Raw genomic sequence first — 13,907 nt, 5'->3', positions numbered from 1 at the left:
GCCTGTCCTTGTTTTTGGGATGGTGAATCCATCTCATTATTGTAATCCATTCGTCTCCACCCGGCTCTCAGCAGCGCAACATACGTCATCAATTTGTGCTCCAGGTGTGTCTGTATAACCAGACAGGAAGAGGAGGGAGAGAGGTCCGACTCGGCTGAAAATCTGTCTCCCTCCACCAGGTGGCGTTTTTTTTTTTCGTTGTTTCGCCCACCAAGCAAGGAGTTTTTGTAAATAATATATAATATGCCATTTAGCAGACGCTTTTATCCAAAGCGACTTACAGTCACGTGTGCATACATTTTTACGTATGTATGAAGGTCAATTAGATTTATTTAGTATTTGGTCAACAACAAAAAATGGCTTATTTGCTACGTGAGGTTTATTTGATCGAATAGAAGTTTCGTAACACTTAAGTTGTTACGAGCGTACTGATATAAGTAGGAAACGTGACATCCCCGGGCAACTTTGAGAAAAAATACCCACTTTCAATCAGAGTTCGTCTCGAGATGGCTATGCATATTCATGTCATGAGGCTAGTAGCATAGCATCTCTCTCAATTGAATACAGCCGGTTGACGTCAACAACCCTAATCGAATATTCAAAAAAATGATTACAATAATGAGATGTATCCACCAATCCAAAGAAAGGATAGGCGGGTGCTAGACAGCCCGCTGTGCCGATTTGTGGACAACGACTGCCATTGTTAGGGCGGAGAGACATGTATCTTGTCTGTGTATCCATAATCTTTGGTATAGCCTCTCCCACGTTGCTGAGTGACCTCACTTCCTGTTTATGTAATTTCCTGTTTACACCACTTCCTCCTGTAAGAGGATTTTTACTGGTCTGATTTGGTCGTGTGTGTGTGTGTGTGTGTGTGTGTGTGTGTGTGTGTGTGTGTGTGTGTGTGTGTGTGTGTGTGTGTGTGTGTGTGTGTGTGTGTGTGTGTGTGTGTGTGTGTTCATTATTGCTTGACAAGCCTAGTGAACGCATTATACACCATATATCCTCTCTCTTCCTCTTCCTCTTCTTTCCCCTGGCCTTCTTCTCCTTCTTCCCAGACTGGTAGAGTAGACCCCCACCACCCCAGGGTGTGTGGTCACAGTGCCAGGGTGTTGGATGTCAAGTGGAACCCCTTTGATGACCACTGCATCGCCTCCTGCTCTGAAGACTGCACCGTCAGTACTACAGATATACACCCACAGTAGTCGTTTTGTACACACTATACAAACACAGTAGTCGTTAGTACACACTAGATGTAACAGTACTCTTCTTGCGTTGTGTACAATCAATCATCAACACGAACTCCAACTTGTAACACCAGTCATGGAGCTTTATTCTGATAGGAACAGCACAAAATTACACGTCATGCAATGCACGGCTCGCCATCCAACTCTGCACTCACGCACTGTACAAAATATACAACCCCCCCACCAGACAGTAAAGTTGCTAGCCAGTATTAGCTGGAATTCTCTACAACAAAATGCACAACAAATATTCACCAAAAAAACCACTGCATCTTATGTGTGATGTTCGAATAACATTTACAAACAAATTGATATAAATTATACATTTACATCATCACTTGGGAGTATAAAAATCAGTTTCGACGTATAGTGCTTTGCAACCAACAACTTACCGCTGGCTTGGTGCTTGTTCGCTGGGACGATTCTAACTGAAACATCCTCCCTCGTTAGCAAGCTACGCAAACCAGCCAATAAGATGCCATGTTGAGTAGGCGAAGGCAAGACAAAACCAAAAACCCATTGGCTTAACCATAAAGTGGCAAGGGGAATCACCAATATAACCCTGTTCCATAGACGCTGATATACAGCCACAGTAGTCGTTAGTACACACTACATTTTAGTGTGTGTGTGTGTGTGTGTTGACATTTGTTGTGTGTTGACAGTTGTTGTGTGTGTGTGTGTGTGTTTGTGTGTTGTAGGGATGTCCCCGACTGGAAAAAAATATATTGGTCGACCGAAAGTTGTCTGTTCTTTTGACCAATCGATTGCTAAAAAAATTTAAACGTGTATTTTTCCACATATAGACATACCCTATGAGTTTTAATAAAATCAACTATTTGCATTGAGCTTTAAGCTTAAGGTTTGATGCCCCGAGGGCACCAGAGATCCAGAGAACCAGAAGAAGAAAAAACTTAACCTGACCCAACTATTCTCCTCCGGCTGGCTTTCACAGATTCTGCCGTTACTCTCCGGAAGTTTCCGGTAGTAGGCTACACGAGGAGTCGGCAACCTTTCTCATGTGGAATGCCAATTTATCTTACCATTTCTACCGATCTGCGTGTCAGTTATGGTTTTCATATGCAAATTTTTTGTGAAACAGTTTCATTTAATTGATAATAACGTCTTCATATCTCGAAATGATTGTAATGTGGTTAATCAAAATTCTATCCAAATCTAAATGAAAATGATACAAACCTAAAAAGTAACTTCTACTTCCATTGCCAATTATGTAAAAATAGTCTACATAAAGCCAACAAATAAAGCCAACAAATATTTGCAGTTAGAAAATATCCTGATTTGAAAGATAAATATCATATAAATCACATTGGTTACACATGGCCTGTCTGCAACGAACTTGAAACTTTGTATCAACTGGGTCCAGCCCAAGGCTTGTGCTAGAAAACTTGCAACATTGTATCAAATATTCTGGGCCCTCAGAGTTTCCAGTCAGTGAGCCTGGGACAGACACAGGTGTAGGCTATTTGAGCAAGGGATAAGAAGCAGGAGCTGACCGGAGCTGAGTACCGGCACCTCAAATGTTCTACCTCTTGAGCTCCTGTTCCTCTTATAGAATATTAGCTCAAAAGTATTGTGGAGCTCCTGTCCCTAAATATAAAAACAGTACCAGCACCCAAAATGAGTACCGGAACCTATTTCAGTCAGGCACTGATAAGAAGCCTATTTTATGACGTTTCCACTGGATCAGAGCATGACATTCCCCCTTTAACGCTGAGTGGTTCTCGAAAGGGAGAGAGCTGGAAAGATTTTTTCAAATACGTCGAGGAACGATTGTTATTCTCAATGGATGTAAAAAAAAAAAAAGACTTTGTTTGCTTGCTGTTTTGAGGTGAAGAAAACATGACTTTGAGAAGCTCCACAGGTCATTAGTGGTGGTGCGTTAAGCCAATCAGAAATACTATCAGATCCCCAAACGGGCACATTGATATGCCTACATTTGCCTATAGGCTACCTGGCCTGCGCGTCCTTTACTCAACATTGACAGGAGTGCTCCAAACAAAAGACGATTAATACATTGACAGAACTCGTAAATGTAATGAAATAAAACCAAAACTTGTTTCTCACAAGTGTAGCCTGGATTGTGTACTCTGCAAACAACGTGTCCCACTCAGACAATGAGAACAGGAAGACTGGAATAATATTGAATGCATTAAATGAAATGACCGTAACCAAAGTAAAAAAAAAAACCATTGTTGTAGATTAGAAATGATAGGAATTAATGGTAAGTGTACTACTGGTGATATATGTCATGGGGAATTGATATACACTAACAATCAAATGCAAACAATTCACACAGTGAAGTTATGAAACAATGAATGTGCGCAAATTGGCGGGAGAGAGAAGTGCATTCTGGCATCCGACGTCTGCATTGGCCATGCATCATTTACGGTGATATGGCTTCAGCAATTGCGTCACACCCTCCAAAATGGAGCCTCTGACCACATTTTAGAATCAAGCATAAATTGGCTTTTAGTCTAGGCCTCCGCAATGGATTAGTTCACTGAGATGGGCGCTCGACTAAAACAATCTCGGTCGACCAACAGCATAACAACCAAACAATCGACCAGTTGACTAATTGGGGTCAGCCCTAGTGTGTTGACATGCGTTGTGTGTGTGTGTGTGTGTGTGTGCGTGACCCGTGTGTGTGTGTGTGTGTGTGTGTGTGCGTGACCCGTGTGTGTGTGTGTGTGTGTGTGTGTGCGTGACCCGTGTGTGTGTGTGTGTGTGTGTGTGTGTGTGTGTGTGTGTGTGTGACCCGTGACCCGTGTGTGTGTGTGTGTGTGCGTGTGTGTGTGTGTGCGTGTGTGTGTGTGTGTGTGTGTGTGTGTGTGTGTGCGTGACCCGTGTGTGTGTGTGTGTGTGTGTGTGTGTGCGTGACCCGTGTGTGTGTGTGTGTGTGTGTGTCGTGACCCGTGTGTGTGTGTGTGTGTGTGTGTGTGTGTGTGTGTGTGTGTGTGACCCGTGACCCGTGTGTGTGTGTGTGTGTGCGTGTGTGTGTGTGTGCGTGTGTGTGTGTGTGTGTGTGTGTGTGTGTGTGTGTGTGTGTGTGTGACCCGTGACCCGTGTGTGTGTGTGTGTGTGTGTGTGTGTGTGTGTGTGTGTGTGTGTGTGTGTGTGTGTGTGTGTGTGTGTGTGTGTGTGTGTGTGTGTGTGTGTGTGTGTGTGTGTGTGTGCGCGTGACCCGTGTGTGTGTGTGTGTGTGTGTGTGTGTGTGTGACCCGTGACCCGTGTGTGTGTGTGTTGCAGGTAAAGATATGGGACATCCCAGCCCGTGGTGTCCATCAGAACATGACCCTCCCTAGGAAGGAGCTTCAGGGTCACACCCGCAGAGTCAACCTCATAGAATGGCACCCTACTGCTAAAGACCTACTGGTCAGCTCAGCCTACGACTATAAGGTAGAAACAGACACACATATCTGAAAAGACAAAAACACACACACACGCTGTCTCTGTTCTCTCTCTCATTCTCTCCCCCTCCGTCTCCCATCCACCTCCGCTCTCTCTCTCTCTCTCTCTCTCTCTCTCTCTCTCTCTCTCTCTCTCTCTCTCTCTCTCTCTCTCTCTCTCTCTATCTCCTCCCCCCCTCCCCCAGGTGATGGTCTGGGATGTGTCAGTGTGTGGCTCAGTGCTGAGGAACCCAGTACGTGTAATATCTCTTCACTCCGAGCTGGTTCTCTCCATGTCCTTCAACAACGACGGCAGCTCTTTAGCTACCACCAGCCTGGACAGGAAGATCAGAGTCCTAGACCCACGCTCTGGACGCCTCATACAGGTCTGTGTTGGGGGCTGGTAAAAGTCCCGGTAATTTTCTGGAAATTAACTGGTAATTTTGGAAATCTATGGATATGTTGTTAATTTATATTAAAATGATTTGTGTTGAAAATGAATCCTTTTTTTATTTTTTCATATTCTTTATGTGTCCATGTCCTTGAGTGTCTAATAGATGGTGCAGGAGGATATTACCAATTAATGACTAAAATATCTATTCAAGAATGATCATAGGGGCTAGGCCATCTTTCCAACTTTAACATTAGTGTGTGTGTGTGTGCGGGTGTGTGTGCGGGTGTGTGTGTGTGTGTGTGTGTGTGTGTGTGTGTGTGTGTGTGCGGTGTGTGTGTGTGTGTGTGTGTGTGTGTGTGTGTGTGTGTGTGTGTGTGTGTGTAGGTGTCCAGCTATAAACACCATAGGGCCAGTAAGGTGGTGTTTATAGGAGACCAGAACATGCTGTTTTCTACTGGGAGCTCACCATGGAACCAAAGACAGATCACACTATGGGATCCGGTGAGAGAGACACACACACACACATACACACACACACACATACACACATCCGCACATACACACACACGCCCGTACACACACACGTCCGCACACACACACACACACACACACACACACACGCCCGCACACACACACGCCCGCACACACACACACACACACATCCGCACATACACACACACGCCCGTACACACACACACACACACACGCCCGCACACACACACGCCGCACACACACACACACACACACACACACACACACACACACACACACACACACACACACACACACACACACACGTCCGCACACACACACGTCCGCACACACACACACACACACACACACATCCGCACATACACACACACGCCCGTACACACACACACACACACACGCCCGTACACACACACACACGTCCACACACACGCACACACACACACGTCCACACACACACACCAGTCAATGTTTTCTGTTTGCCGTGCAGGATGACCTGTCAGAGCCTCTATTAGAGGATGAGGTGGATGGAGCTGCAGGAGTTCTCTTCCCATTCTACGACCCTGATACACACATACTGTACCTGGCTGGCAAGGTAATCAATACTGATCAATCACTCTGCTATGACCGTGATGCACACATACTGTACCTGGCTGGCAAGGTAATCAATACTGATCAATCACTCTGCTATGACCCTGATACACACATACTGTACCTGGCTGGCAAGGTAATCAATACTGATCAATCACTCTGCTACGACCCTGATACACACATACTGTACCTGGCTGGCAAGGTAATCAATACTGATCAATCACTCTGCTACGACCCTGATACACACATACTGTACCTGGCTGGCAAGGTAATCAATACTGATCAATCACTCTGCTATGACCCTGAGGGGGGAATTCAGTCCGGCTTTAAACGTACTCTTGAAAGTTGTAATATTAAAATACACAGGGTGCAATTTCCAATTTGGGTCGTGCATCATCAGTATTCCTCCTGTCATGTCAGTCATTGCATACCTTAGAGAGCTATTTATAACTGGTCAGAAAGCCCATATATATATTGTTGTAATGTTTTACACTCAAATATCACATGAATACACATTAGAGATGGCATAGAATTGCAAAAAAATTTGCTTTAAAACTGCTAAATGTTCTTTGCACCCCATGACAAAATGTGTAGAATTGCAGGAAATAAGCTTTCAAAACCGCAAAATTCTCTCCACCAACAAGAGCGGTGTAAACAGCTTGTGCCCATAGAAATAAACGTGGGATGCCCCCCCCCCCCCATTGGGAACCACTGAGCTAAACTAGCAAGTATTTTTGTTTGGTTACCAAGGCAACTACTGTCGCTATTCTAGTAAACTTGCTAGCTACTTCAGTGGATGCTGAACACATTTCTAGCGGTAAATGTGTTAAATTATAGCCACGGTATAAACGGGGATAATCAATATGCGTTCTCTGGAAACTAATGCAACTGACGTATGTCAAACAACGGGCACAGCAGAATGAACACTGTATGTTTTCGTTTCTCTAGAGAAGGGGGAGTTATGTAGCTTCGCTGTAACTCTCTCCTCCTCAGTCCTCCTCTCTCCTCTTCCGACTCTCTCCTACTTCCTCAGGCTGATGGTTACATTAGGTTTGTGTGTGTTCCAGGGCGATGGTAACATCCGGTATTATGAGATCAGTTCTGAGAAGCCCTACGTTCAGTTCCTCACTGAGTACTACTCCCTACTGCCTCAGAAAGGACTGGGTAAGGACAAACGCACGCACGCACGCACGCACGCACGCACACACACACACACACACACACACACACACACACACACTACTACTACCTCAGAAAGGACTGGGTAATGTCTAGATAGAACATGGACTGTATATGGACTGTATATAGACTGTATAAGAACTAAACATATATCTTTACCCAGTCCATAATGGGCTTCTGTACATTCATCCGTACTCAAGATGCAGTCATATGTGCAGTGTTTATGCTGTTTTGGGGATTCCGATACATAAATATGTGTTAAATATATACTTATGAACTGACCTAGTGACTGACCCCTGTACTCACCTCTGACCTTGTGAACTCTGACCTCTCCAGGGGTCATGCCGAAGCGCGGTCTGGACGTGAGTTCCTGTGAGGTGTTCCGGTTCTACCGCTTGGTGACCATTAAGGACCTGGTCGAACCGCTCTCCATGATCGTCCCTCGCAGGGTAGGAGACACACACACACACACCACTCTTCATGGACAGCGGTTCTACAGTCTTGTGACCATTTAAGGACCTATTTCAATGTATATGACTTAAGGCAGCTGTAACATTGATGCTTTGGCAATATTTACCAATGTTTGTCATGCCAATAAAGCTATTTGAGTTTTGAGAGAGAGAGAGAGAGAGAGAGAGAGAGAGAGAGAGAGAGAGAGAGAGAGAGAGAGAGAGAGAGAGAGAGAGAGAGAAGAGAGAGAAAAAAAAAAAAAAAAAAGAGAGAGAGAGAGAGAGAGAGAGAGAGAGAGAGAGAGAGAGAGAGAGAGAGAGAGAGAGAGAGAGAGAGAGAGAGAGAGAGAGAGAGAGAGAGAGAGAGAGAGAGAGAGAGAGAGAGAGAGAGAGAGAGAGAGAGAGAGAGAGAGAGAGAGAGACAGAGAGAGACAGAGAGACAGAGAGAGACAGAGAGAGACAGAGAGAGACAGAGACAGACCACTCAACTGTTTTATGTCCTCTCTCCAGTCCCCGAAGACCTTCCAGGAAGACATCTTCCCCATGACAGCAGGCAACGAGGCGGCCCTGACGGCTCAACAGTGGCTCTCGGGGATCAATAGAGGTCAGTGTAACAGGGAGCCAAGATGGTCGACTATAGCTCTCAGTTGCATATAAAGCCCTGTGTAATAGGGAAACTGGCCGACCTGTAGGCCCCTTTCCGCATTCACGTCATGTCGGGAACTCGTAAATAAGATCTTCCTACTGGGAAAAATGCAGGTGAACACCCCTCTAACTTGTAATTACGACTAGGAAACTCGGGTATGATCTCTGGACCCCTATCTTTCCAACACGCTGAACTCTGACGTCACGCACCACCGAAAATGACAACAGACATGGCTGTGATTTCGTCTGTCAGTGGTGAGAATGGGTCTTTGCTTTCCTTCCGAGCACGTGAACTCTCCAAGTGTTCCTCCAAAAGTAGACAAGTCGTTCCTCCGATCACTCCGACATGACGTGAACGCGGCACAATTACTTATTCACTACAGGGATACTGGACCCAACATGGGCAACTATGGCTCTCAGTTGCATAGAAAGGCCTGTATAATAGGGAAACTGGCAGACCAGTAGGCCCCATCTCTCCACCTTTTTCCTTATTCGATATAGGGACACTGGTGCCAACATGGCTGACCAGCAGGGATTACAAAACACAGTTTCTCCCCCTTCAATCCCACGAACACAAGGCTTCATCCCAAAATGGCACCCTAACAGTCTGGTCAAAAAGTAGTGGACTCAATAGGGAATAGGGTGCGATTTGGGACAAAGCCTAAACCACTGTTGTATCCCACCACCACCAGGCCCGGTGCTGATGTGTTTGAAACCTGGCACGAAGGTCGCCAACCCTTACCCAGAGACCCCACCCAGGAGGGGGCTGAGCAGCCTGTGCTTCCAGGGTGGTGTACCAGGAGGGCCAGGGTCCACGGAGCAGGCCTTCCTCCAGGAGCAGCTGTCCTACCAGGACGCCAAGTACCCCAGGGAGGTGGCTGATCTGTCGGGCTGGCAGCCAGACGAGACCCAGGCTCCCGGTTGGGCCTACACCCACCAGACCCAGGCCGCTATCACTCCCCACTGCTGTGAGCCCTCAGAGTGCCCTCCACCCAGTACAGAGAGCGAGGTGAGTTGGATAGGCTGTCATAGGAAGGCCTACATCCAGAGCCGGTTTTTGTAGAGTCTAAAGAAAAAGAAAATCTGATTTTGCTCTGGTTTCAGAGGTGTTTTGACGTTTTGAAGTGTGTGTCTGTGTGTGGTGTGTTGCAGCTCCTACATGCATTCTACAGACAACAAGAGGAGATCAGGGGACTGAGAGACCAGCTCAACCAGAGAAAGGTCACTGTGTGTATACACTGAGTGGACAAAACATTAAGAACACCTTCCTAATATTGAGTTGTCCCCCCAACCCTCCTTTTTGCCCTCAGAACAGCCTAAATTCGTCGGGGGGAATGGACTCTACTAGGTGCCGAAAGCGTTCCACAGGGATGCTGGCCCATGTTGACTCCAATGCTTCCCACAGTTGTGTCAAGTTGGCTGGACGTCCTTTGGATGGTGGACCATTCTTGATACACACGGGAAACTGTTGAGCGTGAAAAACCCAGCAGCGTTGCAGTTCTTGACACAAACCGGTGCGCCTGGCACCTACTACCATACCCCGTTCAAAGGCACTTAAATATTTTGTCTTGCCCATTCACCCTCTGAATGGCACACATAACACAATCCATGTCTCAATTGTCTCAAGGCTTAAAAATCCTTCTTTAACCTGTCTCCTCCCCTTCATCTACACTGATTGAAGTGGATTTAACAAGTGGCATCATTAAGGGATCATAGCTTTCAGCTGGATTCACCTGGTCAGTCTATGTCATGGAAAGAGCAGGTGTTCTTAATGTTTTGTATACTCAGCATGTATCTCTGGTGTGTGTGTGTCTGTTCTGGTGTGTGTCTGGTCTGGTGTGTGTCTGGTGTGTGTGTGTGTCTCTCTGGTCTGGTGTGTGTGTCTCTCTGGTCTGGTGTGTGTGTCTGGTGTGTGTCTGGTCTGGTGTGTGTGTCTCTCTGGTCTGGTGTGTGTGTGGTGTAGATGATATCAGGGGCTGACCTTTGACCAGAGCACTGTGTGGTTTTGTGTAGGTCCGGATCACACAGCTGGAACTGGAGATAAAGAACGCCAGAAACAACATGAGAGCAACCTTCTGAAGGATTCAATCACAGTAGAAGAGCCTTCTGAATCAACCAATCATGTGGGAGCAGCCTTTGGAATTAACCAATCACATAAGAGCCATCTTCTGATTTCAACCAATCACATGAGAGCCACCTTATGATTCAACCAATTTTTGTATTTGTATTTATTAAGGATTACCATTAGTTCCTGCCAAGGCAGCCGCTACTCTTCCTGGGGTCCGGCAAAATTAAGGCAGTTATAAACAATTAAAAACATTCCAATACATTCACAACAGATTTCACAACACATTAACTGTGTGCCCTCAGGCCCCTACTCCTCCACTACCACATATCTACAGTACAAAATCCATGTGTACGTGTGTGTATAGTGCGTATGTTATCATGTGTGTTTGTGTGCATGTGTCTATGTTTGTGTTGCTTCACAGTCCCCGCTGTTCCATAAGGTGTATTTTTATCAGTTAAAAAAAATTCGGATTCTACTGCTTGCATCAGTTACCTGATGTGGAATAGAGTTCCATGTAGTCATGGCTCTATGTAGTACTGTGCGCCTCCCAAAGTCTGTTCTGGACTTGGGGACTGTGAAGAGACCTCTGGTGGCATGTCTTGTGGGGTATGCATGGGTGTCCGAGCTGTGTGCCAGTAGTTTAAACAGACAGCTCTGTGCTTTCAACATGTCAATACCTCTCATAAATACAAGTAGTGATGAAATCAATCCCTCCTCTACTTTGAGCCAGGAGAGATTGACATACATATTACTAATGTTAGCTCTCGTGTACATTTAAGGGCCAGCCGTGCAGCCCTGTTCTTTGTGGCATCTGACCACACGACTGAACAGTAGTCCAGGTGCGACAAAACTAGGGCCTGTAGGACCTGCCTTGTTGACAGTGTTGTTAAGAAGGCAGAGCAGCGCTTTATTATGGACAGACTTCTCCCCATCTTAGCTACTGTTGTATCAATATGTTTTGACCATGACAGTTTACAATCCAGGGTTACTCCAAACAGTTTAGTCTCCTCAACTTGCTACATTTCCACATTATTCATTACAAGATTTAGTTTAGGGTTTAGTGAATGATTTGTCACAAATACAATGCTTTAAGTTTCTTAAATATTTAGGACTAAATTATTTCTTGCCACCCATTCTGAAACTGACTGCAGCTCTTTGTTAAGTGTTCCAGTGATTTCACTTGCTGTGGTAGCTGGTGTGTATAGTATTGAGTCATCTGCATACATAGACACACTGGGTTTACTCAAAGCCAGCGGCATGTCGTTGGTAAAGATTGAAAAAGGTAAGGGGCCTAGACAGCTGCCCTGGGGAATTCCTGATTCTACCTGGATTATGTTGGAGAGGCTTCCATTAAAGAACACCCTCTGTGTTCTGTTAGACAGGTAACTCTTTATCCACAATATAGCAGGGGACGTAAAGCCATAACACAAGTTTTTCCAGCAGCAGATTATGATTGATAACGTCAAAAGCCGCACTGAAGTCTAACAAAACAGCTCCTACAATCTATTTTTTTATTATCCATTTCTCTCAGCCATTCATCATCAGTAATTTGTGTAAGTGCTGTGCATGTTGAATATCCCTTCCCTATAAGCGTGCTGAACATTTGTTTACTGTAAAATAGCATTGTATCTGGTCAAACACAATTTCTTCCCAAACTTTACTAAGGGTTGGTAACAGGCTGATTGGCTCTTTGAGCCAGTTAAGGGGGCTTTACTATTCTTAGGTAGTGGAATGACTTTTGCTTCCCTCCAGGCCTGAGGGCACACACTTTCCTGTAGGCTTAGATTGAAGAGGTGGCAATATAGTCCGCTATTATCCTCAGTAACTTTCCATCCAAGTTGTCAGACACCGGTGGCTTGTCATCGTTGATAGACAACAATAATTGTTTCACCTCTTCCACACTCACTTTACGGAATTCAAAATGACAATGCTTGTCTTTCAGAATTTGGTCAGTTATGCATGAATGTGTAGGTTTATGCCTAAGTTAGCTAATCTTGCCAATGGAAAAATAATTGAAGTAGTTGGAAATATCAGTGGGTTTTGTGATGAAAGAGCCGTCTGATGCGTTGAATGATGGAGCTGAGTTTGCCCTCTTGCCCAAAATGTCACTTAAGTTATCATTCTTTATATAATTTATCTTTGTTTGTCTTTCTTATTTTTGTTAAGTTAGTCAAGATTTCTCAATTTCTCAAGATTTCTCAATTTACAGTACGTTTGCCAATCGGCAGTGCAGCCAGACTTACTTGCCATTCCTTTTGCCTCATCCCTCTCAACCATACACTTTTTCAATTCCTCATCAATCCACAAGGATGTAAACATTTTTTACAGTCATTGTCTTAATGGTCGCAAGCTTATTAGTAATTGGAATGAGCAATGTCATAAATATTGTCAAGTGCAGCGTCTGGTTGCTCCTCATTACACACCACAGACCTCATTACACACTGTATTAGGCTATATTTTTACACACAACAGACCAACACATATTCTCTACATCTTCAACATAGGAATCACTACAAAACCTCTTGTATGACCTCTTATACGCTATATTAGGCCCAGCCTTTGGAACTTTGGTTTTCCTAGATATGGATACTATTGTGTGATCAATACATCCGATAGATTTGGATACTGCTTTAGAGCAGATTTCTGCAGCATTAGTAAAGATGTGATCAATACATGTGGATGATTTCGTTCCTGTGCGGTTTGTAAATACCCTGGTAGGTTGACAGATAACCTGTAACCAGGTTGCAGGCACTGGTTACAGTTTGAAGCTTTCTCTTGAGTGGGCAGCCTGATGACAGCCAGTCAATATTTAAATCACCCAGAAAGTATACCTCTCTATTGATATCACATACATTATCAAGCATTTCACACATACTATCCAAATACTGACTGTTAGCGCTTGGTGGTCTATAGCAGCTTCCCACCAGAATGGGCTTTAGGTGAGGCAGATGAACCTGTAGCCATATTACTTCAACAGCATTTGACATGAGATCCTCTCTAAACTTTACAGGAATACGACTCATAAACAGCAACATAAAATGAACATAAACGGCAACACCTCCACTATTGGCATTCCTGTCTCTTCTGAAGATCTTGAAACAATGTATTTCTACCACTGTATCATCAAAGGTATTATCTACAGTGAGTTTCACAAAGTCAGTATATGAATGTTATTAGCAAGTTATCGATTTCATGAACCTTGTTTCTTAGGCTACATATGTTTAAATGTGGGCAAATTTTTTTTGTGCACTTTTCTGGGATTCTTGATTATTTGTATTGCTTTTCTGGGGAGGCTTATCAGAGGTAGACATGCTTAGGTTATTTATGTTAGTGCAAGGTGAGCTGCACACAGTGGACTTCCTGCAAGGGCACACCTCCTCAGTGCTATCAGTATAACTCTGGTTCATAGGCACATGATTGCTGCATACAATGGCTGTAGGATCG

The 13,907-nt window shown here is 44.7% G+C and overlaps 1 protein-coding gene across 1 annotated transcript; it reads left to right on the top strand.

Moving 5' to 3' along the window:
• Positions 1-956: 956 nt before the first annotated feature.
• Positions 957-10,625, top strand: LOC121554622 (coronin-2B-like; the record flags this gene model as incomplete). Its single annotated transcript, XM_045218529.1, has 11 exons — positions 957-1,175; positions 4,509-4,658; positions 4,855-5,034; positions 5,427-5,543; positions 6,022-6,126; positions 7,190-7,286; positions 7,638-7,750; positions 8,261-8,354; positions 9,088-9,404; positions 9,548-9,616; positions 10,409-10,625. Coding segments are annotated over 11 exons (1,527 nt in total), but the record flags the coding sequence as incomplete, so codon positions are not given.
• Positions 10,626-13,907: the final 3,282 nt, after the last annotated feature.

Source organism: Coregonus clupeaformis, unplaced genomic scaffold, assembly GCF_020615455.1.
Source record: "Coregonus clupeaformis isolate EN_2021a unplaced genomic scaffold, ASM2061545v1 scaf1630, whole genome shotgun sequence".
Lineage (NCBI taxonomy): Eukaryota > Metazoa > Chordata > Actinopteri > Salmoniformes > Salmonidae > Coregonus > Coregonus clupeaformis.
The sequence above is the reverse complement of the archived record's forward strand: the minus strand, read 5'-3'. Positions and strand labels throughout refer to the sequence as shown.